Source organism: Hyaena hyaena, unplaced genomic scaffold (assembly GCF_003009895.1).
Source record: "Hyaena hyaena isolate Hyena2069 unplaced genomic scaffold, ASM300989v1 scaffold_116, whole genome shotgun sequence".
Classification (NCBI taxonomy): domain Eukaryota; kingdom Metazoa; phylum Chordata; class Mammalia; order Carnivora; family Hyaenidae; genus Hyaena; species Hyaena hyaena.
Genome location: NW_024080748.1, coordinates 3,020,570 through 3,046,614, shown reverse-complemented (window position 1 = coordinate 3,046,614; position 26,045 = coordinate 3,020,570). Strand labels below are relative to the sequence as shown.

At 36.1% G+C, this 26,045-nt stretch overlaps 1 protein-coding gene across 2 annotated transcripts in view; it reads right to left on the bottom strand.

Annotated features, from left to right (window-relative positions):
• The window catches only part of PRMT3 (protein arginine methyltransferase 3), a 129,860-nt gene that overhangs the window by 88,317 nt on the left and 15,498 nt on the right, over positions 1-26,045 (bottom strand). For both annotated transcript variants that reach the window (XM_039236752.1, XM_039236753.1), the window contains 2 exons: positions 22,876-22,941; positions 15,232-15,353 (listed from right to left, as the gene is read on the bottom strand). In XM_039236752.1, coding sequence (XP_039092683.1) covers positions 15,232-15,353; positions 22,876-22,941 — 188 coding nt within the window. The remainder of the gene's footprint in view (positions 1-15,231; positions 15,354-22,875; positions 22,942-26,045) is intronic.

Below are 26,045 nucleotides of genomic sequence, written 5' to 3'. Positions count from 1 at the left end.
CTTTCTCTACCATATCTTTTAAAACATTAAAAAATTTTTTTAATTTAATTTAATTTTTTTTAAATTTTTAAATGTTTTATTTATTTCTGAGAGAGAGAGAGAGAAAGAGAGGCAGTGTGAGCAGGGGAGGGTCAGAGAGAGAGGGAGACACAGAATCCAAAGCAGGCTCCAGGCTCTGAGTTAGATGTCTGCACAGAGCCTGATGCAGGGCTCGAACCCACGAACTGTGAGATCATGACCTGAGCTGAAGTTGGATGCTTAACTGACTGAGCCACCCAGGTGCCCCAAAATTTTTTTTAATTTTAAAGAGAAAGAGAGAGGTCAAGCGCAAAAGTGTGCAGGAGTGGCAGAAGAAGGCAGAGAGAGAGAATATCTTAAGCAGACTCCAGGCTCAGTGCAGAGCCTGACACAGGGCTTGATCCCACAATCCTAGGATCATGACCTGAGCTGAAATCAAGACACTCAACTGAGCCACCCAGGTGCTCAATCAGTTAAGTGTCTGACTCTTGATTTTACCTCGGGTCATGATCTTATGCTCTCATGAGTTTGAGCCCCACGTGGGCTCTCCACTGACAGCATGAAACCTGCTTGAGATTCTCCCTCTTTCTCTCCCCCTCCCCCACTGGCTCTCTCTCTGCCTTTCTCAAAATAAATAAACTTCAACAACAACAACAACAACAACACTACAAAAGCCTAGCCAGGACAAAGAATATAATGAAAACATCTAGAATAGAATTAAATGAGGTTGCAGAAAGAGAAGAAATAAAAGGAACAGAAAAATATTTTGAACTTGGTAAAGGATGAGAGTTATCTAGAACTGATAAAAAGCATTAAGCCACAGACAAATCCAAAGAATCTCCAAAAGGCTATTTTTTTTTTTAGATCCATGTATTACATAAAGTACAACTCCAAAAAATCAAAACAAAGAAAAAATTTTCAAGAAAGACAGATTACCTCCCATAAAATAACAATTACTCTGATAGGTGACTTCTTACGAGCAAAAGCAGAAGCCAGAAGGCAATGGAATGATATTACCAATGAACTAGAGCAAAAATGGGCAAACTTTTTATTAAATTGACAAATAATCAATATTTTAGACTTGCAGGCCATATGATTTCTGCTGCAACTATTCAAGTGCTATTGTTGGATGACAGCAGCAATAGACAGTATGTAAACAAAAGGGTATGGCTGTGTCCTAACTTTACTTACAAAACAAGTGGTTGGTCCATGGCTCAAGTTTATTGACTTCCATACTAGAGCATTGTCACCACCAACCTAAAGTCTCCATGCAGAGAAACGCACCTCCAAGACAGAAGCAAAATATATTTTCAAAAGAACCAACATCATTGTTGTTTGGCTACAGCCATAAATGTACAATGAAAAAAATGTTAAAAAATAAGTTCAGGAAGAAGGAAAATGATCCAAGACAGTGAAATATGAAGGAATAAGAAAAGATAATGGACATATATGGGTGAGTGAATACAAAAGATCAGACTGTGAACTCTAACTCACATTAACCACAGATTTTACCTAGGGTCAAGCTTTACAAACAATTTCAAAAACAGGGGCAATTAAGTGGTCCAGAGTAATTAGGGAGGAGTCTGGGACATTAAAGATAAAGGCAGCTGCTTAGGTCTTTCCTTCTCTATGTCAGGCATGCACTCTGTCTCTAAGTGAGGGCCCTCTCCATGTACCAGATCACTTCCTACTTGTCAATCTCTTGATTGCCAATATCTTTGAAATTATTAATGAAGCTTAATACTGGGTAAGATCCCTGGGTAATGAGGTTTGTGAGAATCTGACTGAAAAATCTGTTAGCTCGGGGTGATGTTATTAGGAGGACTCTCATACAGATGCATGAGTCACAAAGGCTTAGGTACTTTTTAAGCAGAAAAGGAAGGGACTAAAAAAATAGGAGGCTATAATCCTGGGATAGTTACCAAGACATCTTTGGTACGAAATGGGAAGACTCCAAGAAACTGGCCACTGGTCTGACAGGGATCAGTAGGCAGAGGGGAAGACAGTGAAAACTTCTATTATCTAGCTGTTACTAGCATGTTTGATAAATGCCAACCCTTTTAGGGAGGAGATAATGGTAAGAGAAAAAATATATACAGTTTTTCCTCTCACTGGAAGGCCTTCTTATGCCTATATAGCTACTTTGGGGATATGAACTCTCCACTAAGAAAGTAATGAACTAAGGCTTTAGGTTATCCCAAAGATAATATAGGTGGGTGGAGGACAAGGTCAGAGAATTCCTGAGTGCTGAGAGTATTTTGTGAAAGAAATAGGGTATTTCACAGAGACATACCAGAAAAGCCTAGTGAATCAATTATTGGCATGGACAATCAGAAGGATGTATCACTTATTTTACATAAAACAGAGTTGGATTACTTGGGTTGATGACAGATCCCTATGTGGCAATGAATAGGTGCTTCTAGGTGGTACAACTAAACTGTTCAGTGAGTAAAAGCTGGGCTATAGTATATATACCCCAAGAGGGTAACTGCTCAGCCCTCTTCCCAATGTACAGATAGTTCTCTGAAGCAGAAAGAATGCTGTGAGTGCAAATAAACTTAGACTGGCTTTGCAATAACAATATAACTGAATGCTATTGACAGAGATGATGACAGATATGAAACTCAGTGACTCCTCATTCTTGACCACTTTATATAACCTTGATACGTAATCCAGAGGCAATATGTGACTGCCTTATTTAATTACTAAGAATGGGACTGCCTGATGTTCTTGACATACAAAAGAAAGTGGGCACCAGTAAGAGAAAAGACGGAGGAAACAAAAACCAGCTCATTGAGAAAGGCAGTTTAAATGGCTTTTGAAAAACAGTGGAGGAATTAGATAAGGTCTCTATTAAGGAGTTACTCACAAACTTTGTAGAGGATGGTTCAAATCCTAGTAGGGTTGTTAGGGTCTTTACAGGCTTATTCTTAGCAGAAATTACTGCAGAAAATATTGTAATATTACAGATACCGAGAAATATAAGGCAGTGAGACAGTGACCAAGGTCAGAAGGTAGACTGGGGAAGATGTTAAAATAGCTCACTCGTGACTCATGCACAACCTTTACCGGGGGATATTCATCCCCTGGGTGAATTTTCCATTAAAAATGACTTAATGTCCTTGCATCGTCTGCGAGGTTCGAAATATTAACAATACACTTTGATATATTTTAATTTTTAATGTCTAAGTATTTCATGTTCCTTACAGAAATAAAATTGATTTCTGTGTATTGTGTATTCAGCACCTTGATAATTTTATCATTGAAATTATTTATAGTTTATTTCTGAGGTTCATATTTACAAATGTACTATTAATGAGTAAGAATAGTTTTCTTTCTTCATTTCCAATTCTTATAACTTTCTTTTTACTGCCTTGCTGTACTGGGATCCTCCTTATAGTATTAAATTGAAGAGGTGATGTCAGGTGCCTCTGGCCTATTCCTGAACTTAAAGCAAATGCTTTCAATGCTTCATCAAGATACAGGCTATAGATTTTTTGTTTGTTTATTTTCAGATACTATATATTATGTCAGAACATTCATTTTTAGTCCTAATTTGCTAAGAATTTTAATATACGGCTGTACTGAATGGATATGGAATTTTATCAAACCCTTTTTTTGCATCTATTGAGATTATCTCAATAGACTGTTCTGGTTGACTTTCTCATACTTAACCAACCTTGTATTCCTGGGATAAACTTTACCTTCCAATATATTGCTCAATTAGTTTTCTAATATTTTGATGAAGATTTTTGCATATATGTTCATGAATGAGTGACCTGTAATTTTCTCTTCTATTGCCTTAGTAGAATTTCAGTATAAAGGTTATATACTGCTCTCATATATGGATGCTTGATTCTTGACAAAGATGAATGACACTGCAAAGTGGAAAGGAAAGAACGGTCTCTATCATAAGTAAGACTGCAACAACTAGGTCATTTAAACAGGTTATATATTAAAAACAAAAACAAAAACAAAAGAATAAAACTGGATCCCTACATCATGCCATATACTAAAACAATGCCCAATACGATGCCTAAATGTAAAAAACGCAACTATAAAGCATTTACAACAGAATATAATAGAATATCTCAATAAGGTTTCTTTTTTTTTTAATTTTTCAATGTTTTTTTTATTTATTTCTGAGAGAGAGAGAGAGAGAGAGTGAGCGAGCATGAGCAGGGGAGGGTCAGAGAGAAAGGGAGACACAGAATCTGAAGCAGGCTCTAGGCTCTGAACTAGCTGTCAGCACATAGCCCAACGCGGGGCTCGAACCCACAAACCATGAGATCGTGACCTGAGCTGAAGTTGGACGCTTAACCAATTGAGCCACGAAGGCACCCCTCACTAAGGTTTCTTATTCAACTCACAAACAACGGCTTTTAAGAAGAATGTTGCTATGTGAAAACTGAGAACTTCAGTATATCAAAAGACACTATGAAGAGAGCAAAAAGGCAAGCAAGAATGGAAGAAGACATCTGCATTACATAAAACCTATAAGTAAGTAAAACTCTAAATAAAGATCGCCTACAAATAAATAAGAAAAAGATCCAACTTAACAAAAATATGATAAAGATATAAACCGATATCTCACAGAAAAGGAAACTCAAAGGGCCAACATTCACATGAAAAGGTGCTCAGCCTCATTAACAAACAAAGAAATACAAATTTAAATTGCAATAAGACCACCTGGAAAACATTTTTAAAGATAAGACAATGCCAACCAGAATTGTTATGTACAAAAAGTTCGTAACAGAATTGTTCATAATAGACTGGAAAACCCAAAATATGTCCATCAAGAACAGATCAGATAAACTGTGATACAGTCATCAGTGGCCTTCTTTACAATAATAAAAATGAATGAACTACAGTTACATACAACATGAATAAACACTAAGAATAATGTTTAGCAAAACAAGCTAGACAAAAAGAATGCCTAATGTGTCATTTCATTTATTTAAAAATCAAAGTTGAGTAAACTGAACTATCTTAAATGGATAGCCGTGTAAGTGGCTAAAGTATAAAGCAAACAAAGGGAGTGATTACCATCCAAGTCAGGACAGGAGTTACCTCAACCAGGAAGGGGCAGCATATGACCGCAAAAGGGCAAATGCAGGTGGGTGGGATTCTAAAGTGAGGTAATATTCCATTTCTTACTATTTTATGCATACTTATGCATATTACAACATAACTTATGTTTTATACACTTTTAATACATATGTTACATTTCACACAAAAGGAAAAGGAAAAGATGCTTGCATATTTGGGTTTTTTAAAAGAAATATTTAATAAAATTCTTCTTGATAGAACTGCTGTAGTTGCTTACTATTTACTGAAATATTTATTTCTGCTTTAACAACTAGAAACACTTTAGAGGAAACGAAAAGTGAGCTCCTTAAAAGAGCAAAATGTTCCCATTGCCTAGAAATACCTTCAGAATGCTACTGCTGGAACAAGCTGTGTTCTGTAAGAGGCCATCTGCTCAGGCTGTTTACTGTCTGCTACAAGTCATAATCTTACTTGCATCAGTAATTACTTGTTCAAATATAAATATAACAGGAAAGATTAAGACTTCAGGCAATACACAGAAAAAAAGACAAAGGCCATAATTCCCAGTAATTCTGTATTAAACAGCTCAACACAGAGATCATTCACATAGATAACCTCTCTCATGAGACTGTTCATCTTAATCACCACCTGATTTCCCATTCATGAAAAAAACTATATATTTTACCTTTCTCAAGTGGCTACTCACTAAACCTCTCTTTAGCGAAAAAAGCATTCCAAATGAATTCTATCTCTAGAATCACCTGCTCAAAAACTGGCTTTAATCTCTAGAAATATGACATTGTAATCAAAAGGGTATTTTTAAAAAAAATTTTTTTAATGTTTTATTTATTTCTGAGAGAGAGAGAGACAAACAGACAGACAGACAGACAGCATGAGCAGGGGAGGGTCAGAGAGAGAGGGAGTCACAGAATTTGAAACAGGCTCCAGGCTCCAAGCTAGCTGTCAGCACAGACGTGCAGCTTGAACCCATGAACCGTGAGACCATGACCTGAGCTGAAGTCAGACCCTTAACTGACTGAGCCACCCAGGCGCCCCATCAAAAGGGTATGTTATGTATGTCTCTTAAGTAATCTGGTAAGTATTGAAATCATCTATTTTTCTGAGTGAAAATTTTGTTAGGAAATAAGGAAAATATTTGTTATTCTATCTAAAAAGTAGCAATTTAACTTTATTTCATGATATAGGATCACCAGCAAGCTTAATTATCTTAAACTGAGCCTACAGAAATGAAAGACACAGTCCAGGCACTTAGGAATATGGTCTAAGGCAGACAACAGTAACAGCATAGGGTATCATAGTAGCTTATATAAAAAGCCATTAAGTGAGGGGCATTTGAGTTTAGGAAATTAGCTCTAGGAAAAGATAGAGCACCTAGAAAGATGTATGTGGGTATAGGGATAAGGGAGTACACATATATTTGTGTGCACAAAATACCTCTGTGTGTGTGCGTGTGTACAGAAGAGAAAAGGGAAATTTGAATAGTTATAAATAACTCAGTATGATTAGAGCAACAAAAGGTCTATAGGGACAATATATTTTTGTTGGGAATAAAGGTGATAGATACTAAAGAGTCTAGATTTTATTCAAAGACAATAAAGAGTCATTTCAGGATTTTTAGAATGGGAAATATCAGATCAATTTGTAATGTACTTCTCCTCAATGTGGCTTAAAGACCTGGTCTAGGTCCAAAGACATGCAAGCAGCATAAAGTATCATAGTAGTTCATGCAGTGAATGCCTAGTCAAATAAGTGGCACTGAAAGTTTGTGATAAAATAATTATAAAGTTCCTCTAGAAGAATCCATGAGTACTACAGAAGGGTGGGGAGGGAATACTCTGATATAAAAATACACAAGGTATATCAGTATATTACTTTGCTTTCATTTCACTATGGCATCCGAGCATAAATACTTCTCTTTAGTTCCCAAAGCAAACTAACAATAAAGTAATACAAAATACTGTAATAAAATTGATAAATGCATCAATATTTTAGAAGTGATAACAAGGGCAAGGATTCTGATAATTTCATGGGAGAAAAGGGGGGATTAAATTTACTGGCAAACCCAATGGATCCAATGCTCCGTGCACACATCAGAGAAAATGAGAGTTGGAGGGGAAAGCCATTCTTCACAACTCGAACCCCTCGAGTCAAGAGGTATACAAAATGGAAGTGACAAGAAACTGAAAAATCAATGGAAGAAAGGGAGATCTCCCTCCATTCCCCTCAGAGAGAAAATATATATCAGTTACCTTTATTAGGAAATCTAATCCTCCACTCATAAATGCAAACAAAAGACAAGGATTCTCAACCATATGAGACAAAGGGCAGACTAAGTACAATTCATGAAAAATAAACTCTACAGACAGATCATTTCAAATACAGGGCCCAGACACAAAGCCAAAATAAGGCTATTCAACGAACTGGCTCCTTCCCAAATGTATCATTTGTTATAGATGTGTAGCTGTGGAATTACTGACATTGAGAACATTTATTGTTTAAAATTAGCAATAATTCAACTTCTAATACAATGAAAAACAGATGAAAAGAATCATCTGGATTCAAGCAGAGACAAGCAGAGACCTGGGTTTTCAGGTTTGATGATGATTTACCTGGCTTTCAGTTTTGATGTCCTGGGTCTTGAAAGTTAATTAATTTATTAGTTCATTCATTAAATAAGTATTTAAATTGAATACCTACTATGTTCCAGGTTACCCTTCCAGGTGGTTCAGACACATCAATGAACAAAAAAGAGAAAAATTCCTAACATTGAGGAGCTGATATTCTAGTAAAACTTACATTTCTATGTATTTCATTTCGTGTGACCTAAGGCTTTAAAAAGCCTTACCAAAATGTTGATAGTGATCTCTTACACTAGGATCACAGGTAACCTTTAGTTTCTTCTTTATCCTCTCTTATGTCTTCCCAACACAAAATACATCCTTCTCCCCCGCCCCTTTTCTTTTTTACTTGAAAGGTGGGAGAATTGAGCAGGGAAATCAGTATGGCTGTCCTGGACAGAATGGATGACAGCTGCTGGGAGGCAAAGATGAAGTACAAATAACCCAGCCTGTTACATGCAGCTGTATTAATTCTGGTGAGAAAAGTAAAAATGTGAATTAAGATAGATTTAAGACACATAAGTGGCAGACAAGGGATGACTGAGAAACATTGAGGTTTCTCAATTAATAGGACTCTTTCCAACAGGTATGTTGGTAGTAAAAAAGAAGCAAAGGTCAAGTATGAATCCCAGGTTTATAATTTTTACCTGTGAGAAAGGAGTCAATACAGGTATATTCCATTAGTTCTTACTTATCTCTGTAACCATGGCAATAATTCCTGACTAAACTCTAATAAAAACAACATTCACATAGTCACTGGGTAATGATACTATTCTATATGCCCAAATCCATGTAGCAAGATAAACGAGGATGGCAGCATGTTTATTTAACACAAACATGAATATTCCTGATGGGCACCTGGTGTCTGACATGCATTTATATCATGACATGCATTTATACCATGGTCACATAGGAGGTGCCCCTATGATCAGCTCTTTTTGAGAACTACAGGCTCTACGACTCAAGCAAAATTCCTTGGGTAGAAACATCTCACATGTGTTTGCAGCTAGAGAGAAAAAGTACATTTGTGTGACTCTTGCAAAGAAAAGATTACCTGGGAGCCTGTACCTGACTTCTTACTGATGGATATCTTTTTTCCTGCTGTCCCTGAACTGTGCCTTTGTTGTAATAAATCTTAGCTGTGAATACAACTTTATACGAAGCTTTGTTCTTCCAGTGAACCACTGAACTAGTGGGTAGTTATGAGATCCCCAAGACAGGGTCACTGAGTGGACAGGAGATGAATGGTTTAATGGGCTGGGAGAAGAAATGAATTTAGTTTTCTTGTAAACTGTCTTCATCGCCTTCACTACCTTCAGTAGAATTCTATGCGTTTTTTTTTTTTTTTGGAACAAGTATGTTTTTCACCATTTTAACCTCATCAGCAGTTCCAAGTTCTCTTCACTCTTCTGTATTATTTCTATTAAATTTAGAAACAAAATATGAAGGAACATTACTTCAAGAATTTTTCCTGGTATATTTTGTGATGTTGTTCCAAATCTGACATAGAGGTCACCACTACCTTCAAAATCATTTTGTTAAGTTCATTCTCAAAGACCTGTACTAAGAATCTATTGTGAATCAGGCATTTTGCTAGGTATTAGGGATAAAAAGATTGAGAAGATATAGCTCCTGTCCTAGAATCTAGAGGACACTTACATAAACATGACAACAGATCAAATATCCTGTAGGCTTTTCAAATGTTTCATTTCTAACAGTATTCTAGATACAGGCAATATAAAAGATTGCATCTTTAATGTCATAGTGCGATTTAAAGTATTGCACTGTAGCCTCACGATGGATCAACCTTCTCAGAAAAGCTCCTCTGCAATAACATTCAGCAGTCTGAATAATGAGCTATTCCATGGTTGAGTCAATGAGAAGCCAAAGGCAGCCACAGTAATGGTAAAAATATTACCAGAAGCTACCCCTGCTTCCGGAGGGCAAAACAGTATACAACTGTCTGCCACTGGATAACTTTGCTATCCTTACATAAGTTTATGTTTCTAAAATGATTATTCACTGCAGAGTTTGAAGTATGACAGCACAAATAAGAAACAATTTCTCATTCCCTCCATGTTATCACTTTGAGTTCTATTTGCGCCTGCTAATATAACATCTTTGAAAATCTATACTTTACTTTATTCATGTCTGTAACCTCAGAACTGCAAGCCTAACCTTCTTCTTAAGTCCTAATATTTACATATATATTTTACATATAAGCTCTAACAAATATGTCAGTCTACATTAAAATCAATATTTACTTCATTCTAAACACATTTCTTTAAAAATTAGATCTCTCTTAAATAAAAAACAACACAAATTATTTTATCATTTTGAACACAATTCAAGGACTGTAACACAGTATATTTTTAAAGTAATGAAAAATGCATTTTAAAAGTATCTCTCTTCTGGAATTTAACCTTTTTATAGATGTAAGCTGACAGAGTTTTACAGAAATTCTACTGTGTACACGCTTCCCACAAAGATGCCTCAGAAGAGCTGAAGACAACTCACAGCCTGCTAAATGGAAGAGCTCTCTTCACTGACTGACGATACTTGTAGAAGGCTCCAATGTACAATGGAGAAACGCATAAGAGAAGTTGAGAGTAGATTTCAAGGAAAGAGAGTCAGCACAGAAAAGAAATTGGCCAAATCTATAAGTTTTAAGGCATAAGAGAGTAAACTGTGAGCAACTGGAAAAATGCAGAGAGCCATCATATTTTGGGGGGTGGGGGGAGAAACTACAATAAATGATTATTTTTATTTATTATTATTATTATGATTATTATTATGTTTTCAGATTTTGTTTTTTCAAGCAATCTCTACACCCACTATGGGGCTCATATCTACAACCCTGGGATCAAGCGCCACATGCCCACTCATTGAACCTGCTAGGCACCCCAAATGATTATTTTAGAAATAAAACCAAACAAATATAAAATATTATTTGGGGCACTAGTGCCAAGCTAAATATACCACTATTACTACTAATACGATTTACTGCTAAAATTTAATAAGCAGTTACAGGCCAGCCATGTTGCAAAGCACCGTAAATGGATTCAATCCTTATAACAGTCTTAAGACAGATACCACCATCAACCTCACTTTATAAATGAAGAAAACCAGAGATTAAAGAATTTAAGTAATTTTCCCATTATTATATAGCTAATTAATCAAAAAGCCAAAATCAGAAATCGAGCTGTGTGATTCCAGATGCTGAGAGGAATATGCTATACGCCTCATCAACTGGTAGAATGATGAGCCAGTAAATTGTGGGAATATGAATGGTAAACTGTTTCCTGCATACCCTTTTATAGACACATTTACAAACAGAAGGACAGAAGTTATTTTACCCAAGTATGAATTTCAAATTTTTACATGGAAAACAAGGGAGAGATGCTCATAGACACTATAGAAGTAACTTTTTCACAATATAAAATAGGCAATGGATAGTATCTCTGAAGAAATAGTATAAAGTTGGCTTTCCAAAACAGAACTTATCTAAAGCAAAAAGGTCTGATTTTCAAACTCTATAGATTTTTTTTTTTTGACAGGGAGAGAGAGAATAAGCATCTGTGTGCAAGTGCACACGAGTGGGGGATGGGTAGAGAGGCAAAAAGAGAGAACCCCAAGCAGGCTCCACACTGTCAGCACAGAGACTGACGTAGGACTCAAACTCATGAACCATGAGATAAATCATGACCTGAGCTGAAATCAAGAGTTGGATGCTTAACTGACTGAGCCATCCAGGCATCCCTCAAAGTCTACAGATTTCACATAAAGCAAACGATTAACTGCAACTGACACATGCCCTGTAAGTGGTGAAAGGCAGATACATATAGTAAATTGGCTGTGAGTATGAACTATTGAGTCGGGCTGCCTGGGAGCTAATTCTGGCTCCACTACAAGTAAGGAGAGTAACTTAATCTCTCTGCCTCAATTTCTTAATCTCTGTAATAAGGATAACAATACATTGTAATTATATGTACTTCAAAGGAAACTCAATAGAGTACTAAATTAACGTTAGCAATTTTTTTTTAAAATGCTTTATTTATTTCTAGGAGAGAGAGAGAGACAGCGTGAACAGGGTAGGGTCAGAGAGAGAGGGAGTCACAGACTGTAACAGGCTCCAGGCTCTGAGCTGGCAGTCAGCACAGAGACCGACGCGGGACTCGAACCCACGAACCGCAAGATCATGACCTAAGCAAAAGTCGGACGCTTAACCGACTAAGCCACCCAGGCGCCCCAACGTTAGCAATTTTTATTACTAAAATCAAGCACCTAAAATTGAGTACTAAGTCATTTTCAATAAATGCTCTTATGCAAAAGTTCCATACATGGCAGCACTAAATTTATACACAATGAATTCGAATATAATCACTATACAGGATATTTCTAAAAAGCCACTAGGAATCTTACGTGAAATAAAATGAAACAAAGCAATACAAAATAAGTGTTACTACTATTCTTTTTCTTTTCTTCTATAAAAGAATGAAAATGAGAACACAGCTAGCCTCACTTCATAGAAGCCAAAAATGACAAATATGTAAATAGACACGATCTTTTATAAGATCAGGCTTCTAATAGAAATTTCTTACCAGGGTGCCTGGGTGGCTCAGCTGGGTGAACATCTGACTCTTGATTTTGGCTCAGTCATGGTTTCCCAGTTATGGGATCAAACCCCAGGTGTGGCTTTGCACTAGGAATAGAGCCTGCCTGACCTGACCCTCTCCCTTTGCCCCTCCCTGCTTATACTTCCTCTCTCAAAAAAAAAAAAAAAAAAAAAAGAGAAATATCTTACCATAATCTTACTATCCACAATAAATTTTTGATAATTCTTCTAAAACAATATCTTCTTTAGTGTTTCTCATATTTGTTTGTATGGCAAAGTACAAGCAAGTGAAGCTACTCTTTACGGAACCTCAAAGATGATGAAGATATTCATAATGGTACCATAAGAACCAGGAAAAACTTTACCAGATTATAGAGTGACAACACATATGCATATTCTCCAATATGAAAATCATAACCACAGGGGTGCCTGAGTGGTTCAATGGGTTAGGCATCCAACTCTTGATTTCAGCTCAGGTCATGATCTTAGGGTTCTGGGATGGAGCCCCATGTCAAGCTCTGTGCTGACAGTGCAGAGCCTGTTTAGGATTCTCTGCTTTCCTCTCTCTGCTCCACCCCCGCATGTTCTCTCTCTCTCCAAATAAATAAATGAACTTTTAAAGAAAGAAAATCGTAATCACAAACCTAGGATCTATGAAAAATCTAAGCAAGATCAATGTAAGTTTTTCATTAATATCAATTTGGCACTTGTAAATAATAATAGTAGGTAACTTTCAAATACCTATTATGTGTCAAGCAATATGCCAAAGAGATTTATATGTATATCTTACTTACAACTTATATTTTTGCTCATAATCATATGAGGCAGTCAATATTATTTTTATTTTAAGAGTGGAACAACTGATGGGGCGCCTGGGTGGCTTAGTTGGTTAAGCGTCCGACTTTCGCTTAGGTCATGATCTCGCAGTTCGTGGGTTCGAGCCCCGCTTCGGGCTCTGTGCTGACTGCCAGCTCAGAGCCTGGAGCCTGTTTCAGTCTGTGACTCTCTCTCTGACCCTTCCCTGCTCACGCTGTCTCTCTCTCTCTCTCTCTCCCCTAGAAATAAATAAAACATTAAAAAAAAAAAAAAAGAGTGGAACAACTGAGGTTTCAAAAAGATTAGATATAATTTAACTTAAGTTCAAATAACTGGTAAGTCAGAGAGTACAGATTCAAGCCAATCCTGACTTAAACCTTATACTCATTTAAAAAAATTTTTTTTAATGTTTATTTATTGTTTTTGAGAGAGAGAGAGACAGAGTACAAGTGAGAAGGGGCAGAGAGAGAGGGAGACACAGAATCTGAAGCAGGCTCCAGGCTCTGAGCGGTCAGCACAGAACCAGACAAGGGGCTTGAACCCACAAACCGTGAGATCATGACCTGAGGTAGAGTCGGACGCTTAACTGACTAAGCCACCCACGTGCCCCTAAACCTTGTACTCTTAACCACAACACTACACTTCTACATTATGCAGTAATACCTAAAAACTTAAACATCATAATTATATTTAATGTTAATGAGGAAGAATTAACATTAATCAATTTTAAGAACAGAACATAAGTGTCAATGGGAGGACACTTAAGAATTGTTGTTGGGGAGGGGGAGGTGAGGGGAGGGATGGGCATGGAGGAGGGCACCTGTGGGGATGAGCACTGGGTGTTATATGGAAACCAACTTGACAATAAACTATTAAAAAAAATAAATAAATAAACATTTAAAAAATTGTTGGGGTTTTAACTAATGCATGGTGATTATAGTTAGTAATATTGTATTTATACACTTGAAGGTTGCTAAGAGCATAGCTCTTAAATGTTCTCACCACACACAAAAAGAGATGGTAATTATGAGATGCAATGGGGAGGGGCGGTTAGCTAATGCTATGGTGGTAATCATTCTGCAATACATAAAAGTATCAATGCAACACAATATGTATCTTACATTTATACAATGCTATGTGTCAATTCTATCTCAATAAATCTGAGGAGAAAACAAGAATTACTGAGAAGCTCCTATTAGTGATTTACTCTGGAAATTACTCCTAAGTTCCAAATGTAAGGCGCTTTTGTGGTGCTTTTAAGTACACAGCTAAAGAAATCTAGTTCTATAAGCTGTAATTCGAATAAAGACCTTCTTACTATGATATAAGCCAGTCATAAAATCCATCCTTGATTCATTAACCTAACTTAACTCCTCAGAAATAGGAAATACTTTTAGAGAATAAAATTAAGTTTTAGGGGATAAGGTGAATCCACTTTGCTTTGTTTATAGTCATTCTTGAATTTACTTATTTTAATTTGGAGACACAAAGGTTAGTGCTATAAAAAAAAAAAAAAAGATAACCCTTGGTCTTTAATGTGATCACTATTTGCTAAAAGAAACAGAACTGAAATATTCAGTTATGCAGAGTCCTCTAACAATATTACCTGATGTCAATGATTTCTAATTTCGTATTACTATTTTTAATCCTTTTTTACTTGAGAGAGAGAGAGGAAGTGAAATCATGTGCATATACGAGCTGGGGAGAAGGGCAGAGGGAAAGAGAGAATCTTAAGCAGGCTCCACGTTCAGAGCAGAGCTCAATGGGGAGCCCTATCCCATGACCCTGGGATCATGACCTGAGCAAACCACCCAGGCACCTCTCTAATTCTGTATTATAATTAGCGTATTCATAATCATAATTGGAAAGACAGGAGATTCTATAAAAATAATTTGTATCAATGAGAACTGTGAAGAGATTATTCATAGCTCAAACATGTCTGGCTGAGTATGACCTAAAATCCTATTATTCTAGAATGAATTTTTACTAAAAGACAAATGTGCTGAGTCTACATGAGACAGCCATTAATGACAACAAGACTGTTAATCATCATGTTTAAAAATAATTTAAAATCAACCCTTAAAATACATCTACCTTATGATATCCATTGCCTGGTAAAGTATTTCAGATTGATCAACTCCAAGAACCTTCTTTGCCCCAGCTTTAGCTGCAAACATAGAGAGAATTCCAGTTCCACAGCCAACATCCAGAACTACCTGGAATAAAAAAAAAAACAAAAAAACAGATATTATTGAAAAGATCTAATATTTTAAGTTCTAATTAATTAGAACTTAAAAGTCTAATAATTTCTTTCTATTTGAAGAAACTGAAGATATCAATACAATGAGTTGTTCTAAATTTTTCTTTTTTTTTTTTTCACATAAGCTCTGCACTCAGCATAGAGCTTGAACTTATGACCCCAAGATCAAGAGTCCTATGCTCTACCAACTGAGCCTGCCAGGCGCCCCAAGCTGTTTGCACTCCAACTTGTTTTAAATTCTTAACAGGTTTTTGTGGGTTTTTTTTTTTTTTGCCACATTCTGCTACAATCAGCTGCAACAATGTAAATTAAGAGATGTCTTTTAGGAAATAAGTAATTTCAACAGACTTAATAGGGAAGTATTCTCTATTTTTAATTTTTCCATTGTATGCATGCCCTAATTTAGGCTTAGTAATTCTAAATTGTAGCAGAAATAAATTTTCTCAAGTTTGAGAGGCAAGAATTAACTTAAGCAGGAGAGCCCGATCCAATACAACTAAAAAATGCTCAAAAAGGAATCTTAGATGTAGAATATTGCCATCTCCCCTCCATTTCCAAAATTAAATATTCAACTCACTTAAACAATACATGGTATAACAAAAACAAATTGCTTCTAGAATTCAGCCTTCTCAGAATATAAGTTTTTTAAAGTAATACTCAAGATCAATGATGAAGGTAGAAAGAACCAAAGTTTAAGATGATATTGGGGACAGGTAGAAAGCATTATTTCTAAATCAAGAATTGCAGGTTATTATGGAATACTACATGGCAATGAGAAACAATGAAATCCGGCCATGTGTAGCAACATGGATGGACCTTGAGGGTGTTCTGCTGAGCGAAATAAGTCAGGCAGAGAAGGACAAATATCACATGTTTGCACGTACAGGAGGATTAGGAGGAACTTAACTGAGGNCTAACATTGGCAGAAAACAGTGACTTTATAAAATAAACACTATTTTCCTTAAGGAATTAAAGGAAGAGTGGGGGGAAGGGGGGGATGGGCATGGAGGAGGGCACTTTGGGGATGAGCACTGAGTGTTATGTGGAAACTAATTTGACAATAAACTATTTGTAAAAAAAAAAAAAAAAAGGAATTGCAGGTTATTTCCAGGATAGTACAGTGGAAGCTGTTCCATTCAAAGTAAAAAACAGAAACAAATTATTGAGGAAACACATTAAGCAAAATACTCAAGAGGTATAGTATTCTGTGAAATTCCTGAAATCTGCAGTGCCTTAAATCTTTCAATATCAATGGCCTAAAATCCAATGGACTTATCTCAAAATGTGAAAGTATGTCAATATTCTCCTATAAATATTTGCTGAGCATTCCTAAGTGCAAGCACAATCACAGTGATGGGGGACAGTAACACACAAGACCAAGCCTCTGTCTTAAAGGAGCTACAGACAACAAATTAAACAAATACAAAATAAGGTCAGGTAGTAGTGTTATAAAGAAAACTCAAGCACCAGAACAGAAGTTAGAGCAGGGAAGAGGGGATTTAAAATTTTAGAATTTTAAATAGGTCTGTGAACACATCTCTGATATATGTGAGCAGAAACTGACTGAAGTAAAGGAGTAGGCCACGTAGAGATGTGGAGGAGTGTCTTCCAAGCCCATGGAGGGTATTAAAAGCAAGGCACAAGATTCCAGGCAAAGCAAGAAGACCAGTGTGGCCGAGCTGGGTGAGGAAAGGTTGCTTGGTAGTGAGATGAGGGTTAAGCAGGGGCCAGGTCACACAGAGCCTTTGGATTTTATTCTGAGTAATGGGAAGCTACTGTAAGAACAACAGAACTAGAATTAAGAATCTATTAAACTTTAACATTACTTTATTCTTCAACTCGGTAATACAACCACATAGTTTAACATCAAAAACTGTATTTCTTATTTATCCTTCAACAGAATTTTTATGTAAAGATTATGTAACAAATTTTTCCTCCCCCTTTTTACATAAATGGAAGCATATTATGCCACTGCATTCGCTACACACCGCTTTTCGTATTTAACAATGTAATGTAAGGATCTTTCTGTGTCAGTTTACAGAACTTCTTTCTCTCACATAGGTGTATATAGGACTCAATATTATGACTATACCATAATCTACCGATTTAGTTCTCTACTGACAGACATTTAGGTAGTTTCAAAGTTTACTATGACAATTAATACTGTAAATACAGTCTTATATCTAACCCCATTCACACATGAGTCAACCTACAGAATATATTCCTAGAAGTGAAAATATTGTGCAAGAGAGAATATGCATATTTATAATTGTGCCAGACATAACCAAGTTACCTTCCATAGGGCAATTCTACTCACGGGGACTCTAACCAGCAATGGTTAAGTGCTGATGTCCTTACAGGTGAGACTAGCCTACGGATCATACCATCAAACTTTTGACTTTTTGCCAATCTTGCAAGTACAAAATTATGATATACTAGCCTAGTTATAACATGCATTTCCATTATCATGAGGTCTAGCATCATTCCATACGTTGTAGACCCATCTGTAGTTCTTTTTACATAAAATATCTACTTATATTCTTTCTCTATTTTTCCACAGAGCTGTTAGTCTTTTTCTTATGAAATTTCTAATCAAAATTTTCTTTTTTTTTTTTCTAAACGTTTTATTTATTTCTGGGAGAGAGAGACAGCATGAGCAGGGGAGGGTCAGAGAGAGAGGGAGTCACAGACTCTGAAACAGGCTCCAGGCTCTGAGCTGGCAGTCAGCACAGAGCCCGACGCGGGGCTCGAACCCACGAACCGCGAGATCATGACCTAAGCGAAAGTCGGACGCTTAACCGACTAAGCCAACCAGGTGCCCCTCTAATCAAAATTTTCTTAACAAATCTTATCAAATAACAGTTCTTTGTAAGTGAAGGAGATAAGACCTCTATAACCTGCAAGGTTTCTCTCAGCATATAATTCTGTATTTTGATTCTGCTGACAGTGATTTTTGCTATGCAGATATTCTTTACTTATAGTAAAACTCATTAATCATTTCTTTTATGGCTTCCTACCGAATTGTGATTGTAATTAGACTGACCTTCCCCCTATTCTCCCCTATTTCTATTTCATCCTCATACATTTTCTTCTAGTACATTTATGGTTTCATTAATATACTTTTTTTTAAGTTTATTTAGTTTTGAGAAGGGATAGAGAGAGAGACAGAGAACAGGAGAGGGAGATAGAGGGGTAGGGGTGGGTGTAGGGACAGAGAATCTGAAGCAGGCTCGCACTGTCAGCAAGTGGGGGAGGGGCAGAGAGAGAGGGAGAGAGAGAAAATCCCAAGCAGGCTCCACTCCACACTGAGCCTGACACGGGGCTCAACCTCAGGGCCATGAGACCATGACCTGAGTCAAAATCAAGAGTCAGATGCTCAACTGACTAAACCACCTATGCACCTCATAAATTACTTTTTTGACTCAGGAAGTCCCCTGTTAGGATTTTATCTTATTACTATACTCTCACATATATTTAAAGAATTTTAAATATTTTATATTTTTATATGCATTGTTTCTAATATTAAAATTTACAACTTACAACTTATGGACACATTCTTACATTGGACATATGAGCCATGAAAAGAAAGATGATAAAGAATCATCTCTAAGAAAAGTTGCTGAGTAAGAATGCTAAGTAGAGAAGGATATATGTCATATACTTCAATTAGAGTATGTGTTCTTTTGTAACACATACATACACACACACACACACACACACATATATAATTTATATATATATGTCTTATTTAATTCTCATCTTGCACACAAGGAAAGTGAGAGAGCTTGAGAGAGGGAAGGTTAACAGGTCCCAGATTATATAGCTGGTAATTTATAAAGCTAGCATGCAAAGGTCAATCTGCTTCTAAAACATATTTAAAATATTTTTTTAATTATATATTAATTATATATTACATCTAGCTCAAAATTAGCTAATTAGGTAAGAAAGTAAAACAAATCAGAGGAAGGTAGAAATGAACAGAATAAACCAGCATTATTTTATAAAATGATGAAGGAATTTGATTCACTTCTAAAAAAAAAAGTGAATCTATTTAACTGTGGATAATAATCAAAAGCATAGAGAAGGCACCTCACTGTGAATTTCTTCAATGGACTACAAATAGAAATTAATTATGAGTGGGTGATAACACGATTAAATGCCACACAAAGTTAAATTAAATCTGAGAAACCATATGGCCTCCACAGGAGCTTTGTGAATGGAAACAATATTGAGAAAGAAATGAAGGAGGGGCGGCGCCTGGGTGGCTCAGTCAGTTGAGCTTCCAACTCTTGATTTTGGCTTCAGTATGTCACGATTTCAGGGTTGGCTGGACGGAACCCTGCTCTGCACTGATAGTGTGGAGCCTGCTTGGGATTTTCTCTTGCTCTCCCTCTCTCTGCTCCTCCCCTGCTCATGTACATACTCTCTCTCTCTCTTTCTGTCAAAATAAATAAACTTAAAAAAAAAAAAAAAAAAGAAAAGAAACCAAGGAAAGGAAGCAGGAAGCAAGGGAAGGAGGAAGAAGAGAAGAAAAAGAGGAAAAAACACATTTTTAACTATTAGTACCTTTTTGAAAAATAAATCTCTACTATGCACTACATAATACAATATAGGAGCTAGTGTATGAAGTTTGACTACCTGATGGGGAATAAAAGCAAACAGAAACAATGGTAATAAAACTTAGGAAAACAAGTGATTTAATACATTTTTAAAAAGAATTAGATTTAAAAAATTTTATGACTATATTCTGTCATGGCACACAGAAATCATACAGCCTATACATAGAAAATAATGTGACTTAAAATGTAATTAATGCATCCTACCCTAATCACTCATTCTATTTTTAATATAATGGAGTTTAAGTGTAGCAGCACATGGTTAAGGGCACGAAACAAGGAGTAAATTGTTTTTGTTTCAGTTGCCTGTTTCAGTGTAATTAATCTACTGGCCTCAAATATCTACATGTGCAAAAGGAGATAAATACTTGCCCTGCCCTGTTACAAGTATATTGTATAGTAATAAGGAGACAGCATGTTTGAAAGCAATCTATAAATTATCAAACGCTACTTAAATATATGGTAAAGTATTTTCTAATTCTGTAACCGTAGCATAATAAAGTATCACAAATCATTTAAAAAATACGAAAGCTATTATAAGTGCCAAGCAAAACTAATCACACATAACTTAAACGAAAGCATTTTAGACAAAGTGTTAAGGAAAAACGCTCCCAACTTATTAATAAGCTGTTTCCTGATTTTGGCAGAGTTAATGTCTTCAGTAAGAACAGTAAGTAAAACACAAAATAACTGAAATATTATTATTTTCCATAGGCATGTATTCTGTCTGAAAACATAACATTTCTTTTTTTTGTGTATTAAAGAGTTTTCATTTATTTTTAGAGAGAGAAAAAGAGACCATGAGAGAGCAAAGGAGGAGCAGAGAGAGAGAGAGAATATCAAGCAGACTCTGCACTGCCCACACAGAATGTGACATGGGGCTTGGGGCTCAAACTCAAAAACCATGAGATCATGGCCTGAGCCTAGATCAAGAGTCAGACGCATAACTGACTGAGCCACCCAGACACCTCCTATACATAACATTTCTATAATACTGTTACGAATAATAAACTAGAAGCAGAAAGTGACTATATAAGTCAATAAACCTCGTAAGATTCATTCCATATACATTGAAATATAAAGAATTATTTAATTTCTCAATGATGAATCTGCTTATAAATATTAGTGCTTTTTCAGGGTGCCTGGGTGGCTCAGTTGATTAAGTGTCCGATTTTGGCTCAGGTCAGACTGATCTCACAGTCTGTGAGTTCAAGCCCTGTGTCAGGCCCTGTGCTGACAGCTTGGAGCCTGGAGCCTGCTTCACATTCTATGTTTCCCCCTCTCTCTGCCCATCCCCACCCCCGTCCTCTGTCTGTCTCTCTCTCTCTCTCAAAAATAAACATTAAAAATTTTTTTAAATGTATTTGTGCCTTTTCAGTATATTCTTACATAAGACAAAATATTCAGAAGCATACAGAAAAAGAAACTTCTAACTTAATTTTACTTAACGAATTCTTATGATATTCATATCAAAAAGCATTAAGAAAAGACAGATCAAAGACCATGATTCTGCAATTTAAAAAAATCATAAAATTTTTGACCCAGAGGGGTTAAAATGATTCCATTTTACAGATGACGCCTAAAGAGATCCACTACTTATCTAAAGTTATTATATATCTGGTTCTGGAGACGCCAGGCAGGACTAATGATGCCCAGACCAGCACATGCTTAATTTCTCTACAACATATTAATGAAAAGATAAAATAAAAATCTGGACATAACCTAACTATAAATATAAAGTGAAATTTTTAATAGTAATATATTTGCTTCACTGAAAACAAAGGGTTTTTTTAGATATATAAGATAAATTGTTCCAGAACTTGAGTGTAAGTACAAAAGCCAACTATATAAAAAAAATTCTTAGTCTCTACTTAGCCTGTATTATATTCTAAAGAACATAAGAATCAAGAAAAGAAATTTTTCAAAATATAAAAATTGTTAGCTATTGCTGCAATGTCATGTGAAGCTTATGAAATAGCTTGAAGAAGCACCTTTTAAAATAAAGGTGAAAGGGGAATTATAAAAAGCTGGTATGTTAACAATATACATGTTCTTGATTTGGAAAAAGTCAGGAAAATTCCCAAAGGTATATATGTGGTAGAGATGATATTTGACTAAATTAGTGGACTAATTTCCAATAAGGAAGAACAGACAGTAACACTGAACTTTTAGGTAAACATGCCATAGCAGAAAGGGAAGGAAGGAGGAAGTAAAGAAGAAAAAAATAAATACAATTCACAAGGGAGGAAAAATAAATGACACAAATTTCAAACAGACACACACACACACACACACACACACACACACACACACACTGTGAAATTTCATCTTTGAAATAACCTGAAACAGTACTAAGACTAACTGTAAGATATAAACTGTCTCATAAAGGAGTAAATGAGATCTTAAAAGAAAGCACCTAAAACAAGTTCTACCTTACAATATTTGACCCTACTTATTACTAATAACTTCCTAAAATTATCAATTTTTAACTAATTAACACAAACTACAATAATCATTAAAAGTATGCTTTGGTATGGGGCTTATCTGATACATGAAATTCACAGGAATCACAGTAAATCAAAAATATGGTTTAAGCAACATAATCTGGATAAGCAAAGTTTCACTAAGCCATGTCACTGTAATTAACGAATTCCAATTTAAAAAATCAGTGTACTGAATGACAGCACCAGCGAGCATGTCTGCAGTCGGTACTCTGCACTGCAGAGCAGCACCGTAAAAGTCTTCCATGACATAAAGCCAGACTGCACTACATCAACTGCTAACACAATGACGGCCCGAGGGAGGACTTCTACTACCCAAGATCCACATGAAATGTCCAATTCTGTAGCCTGTGCTACTCACCTTGTCTTTGAAGATATGTGGATTTTGGTATATAAAATCTCGGTAACTTTCTGTTCGCACTTTGTCCTAGAGCGGAGAGAAAAAAACATTCTGTTTACAGGATAGACTGAAAATATAAAAAATCTTAGGAAGATATTTGTTATTTTATCACAAATTGCTAATTTTCATGGCTATTACTCGCTTGGAAAGCCAAGCTTAATTTTTTTGTCCTAAAAGAAAACAATAAAAAATAGAAATACCAACAACACACAAAGAACATGTTTCAGAGAATCACTAAAAGTCAAATAGGATCTAAGTTCTTAAAAGATGTACCCATTTTTTGTCTTGACATGCACTGTCATTATAAAACATGAACTAATAATTAAAGTGAATAGAAGATGAACACAATGTCTTGCTCCTTTAAATAGAGGCTGACTCCTTGCAGCAGAGGGAGACTACTATGTTAAATGTTAAAATGCTATATGAAAATATGGGAGCAAAATATCCAGATAAGTGCAAAAGTTACAGTTACATATAAAAAACGAATTTACACGGAGTATGGTTTTTCTAAGAGAGTCACCAATCAGCGCCTATCTGATTTATAATCCTGTTTTGTTTATAGAAATGTCTGTTGTAGGAAATGATGCTTAAAAGCCTAGAATCCTAAAGATAAATCATTTGAGCCCCGCAGCCCACATTTATGAGACTTCTACACTCTGGGGTCTCACATGACCTGTACCTAAGGCAGGCATCAAACACTAACATTTCGTTTAACTCCTGAAAAGAGCCCATTCACTTTTAAATTACTTCAACTGAGACTTAACACAGACAGCAAATTAAGCAGTAAGGGGCTCTGCTGCCAAGTAAATAAAATGAGCACAATAAAAAGAGATTAGGAATTCCAATTTGGGGTTTCACACTAGGTAAAAAGAAATGTTACACCAAATGCTACAATATCAAAATTTTGATACAAATGCTACAATATCAAAATATCAAAATACATATACTTTAAAAAACATTTGTAGGCCAATACTGGCAAACTTATTAGAAAAATATAAAGAAGTTCTGAGATTAAAAGCCATGTTGTTTTTACTTAATCACAGGACATAAAAATGGGGAGGTGCAGAATGAATTCCGTGTTTTCTGTTGGAATTCTAATTGCTTTACAAAAAAATGTTTAAATCAGGTTTCTTTAACCTTTCCCTGAGGTTAATTTAAGAATTACCAAGAGAGTCTAATGTTTAAATAAATTCACACATGTTAAATAATGCAAAGTCTTTTTTAAAAAAAATATACCACTCCATATATTTTTTGGTCATTTTTATACTCTTCTTCTACTACAGGCAGGGATTTTTGGCCGCATACACATCAGCCCATCAGCTCTCACCAATCACGCTGCTTCACGCTACTCCAACTTCAGCGCTACTCCAACTTCAGCACGAGCACCCCAACCCCTGCCCTAAATCCGAGCACCTCTGCCTACAACCGCAGCCCTCTGTCCCGGGCTCACCCTACAGAATCCTGTGCTTTGGTCCACATGCTCACCTTGCTGCGATAAAATCCACAGTACACCAAACACAGGGCCCTGGACATGGCAGACCTTCAATTTCATAACTGAAAGAATCCACTCAACATGACAATGCAAGAAATAAAAGGCTGGCACTAATGACCACTTCCAAAAATGTATTCTCAGAAAAGACTGACACTTCAATACAGAATAACGTAAATAGAAATTTACAAAATTACCTTTTGCACCAACCTATTAAAACCAAGGAACACAAAAGAAAAATAAAATTACTAAGAAGCAAAACAATCTTTTAAAGACTAGTAAAGTCCCACGGAATCATTCATACAAATATAAAAAAAAATATTAAGAATGAGACTACAGAAGAGTTATATACTATAAAATTTATGTACATATGAACAGCAGTGTGTTTCTTTTTTTTAAAAAGTTTTAATGTTCTATTTATTTCTGAGAGAGAAAGAGAGAGAGAGAGAGATAGAGACAGCGTGAGCAGGGGAGGGTCAGAGAGAGAGGGAGACACAGAATCCGAAACAGGCTCCAGAGCCTGACGTAGGGCTCGAACCCATGAACCGCGAGATCATGACCTGAGCCGAAGTCGGAAGCTTAACCAACTGAGCCACCCAGGTGCCCCAACAGCAGTGTGTTTCAAATGGACAGGTGGATGGAGCCCGGAGGGGCAGCACAAGTCCAGTAAAGCAAAGTTATTTAATGGTACTATGATCTGTGATAAATGTCCATCAGGATGAAGAATGCTTTTCTTAGGAAAAAAAGAGAGTGATGCATCTCAGATTTACAACATTAGTCAACAATGACTCTTCTTCTGAAAGATAAAGTAGCGAAGGATTTTGAAAGCTCACGTAATCCATCCCTCCATTGACTGTCTCTCTGGAATTCAAAAACATTATTTTCATCGGAACTCCGGAAAATAAGATCACAAAGCACCTATATTTGTAATTATAATCACAACAATGCCAAAATAGTGTCACTGAACTATCTGAGACTAAGCAATCAAAAATCTAAATACTTTTCCTATAAAAGCAAGGCCAATTCTAAGCATAAATAGAAGCCCTATACATGTTTCTCAATTTTAAGTTATTTATAAAGAGCAAGTGAGATGCTGGTGGTAGCATAACCTTAAATAGATTATGTGTGCTAAAAACAGTTTTGATAAGAAACAAAATATTACTTGATATACAGGACATTTCCTACTCATCCACAGCACACAACTTAGCAAAATATAAATAGTTTTCTTTGCATGGAATAAATACATATTTCCAATGAACACTTAATCAAGTCATCCCCAAGGAGAGGTAATTACGTTGTGTAACAGCTAACAGGAAGTGAGGCATGGAAAACTGTATTAATAGGGATTCTTTTTTTTTTTTTTAATATTTTTATTTATTTCTAGGAGAGAGAGAGAGAGACAGCGTGAGCAGGGGAGGGTCAGAGAGAGAGGGAGTCACAGACTGAAACAGGCTCCAGGCTCTGAGCCCGACGTGGGGCTCGAACCCACAAACCGCGAGATCATGACCTAAGCGAAAGTCAGACGCTCAACCAACTAAGCCACCCAGGCGCCCCAATAGGGATTCTTAAATGATTCTCTAAAATGAAAAGAGTAGCAGTGGAAACTTCAAGGTGGAACTTCTTAAATCCATATGTATGTCAA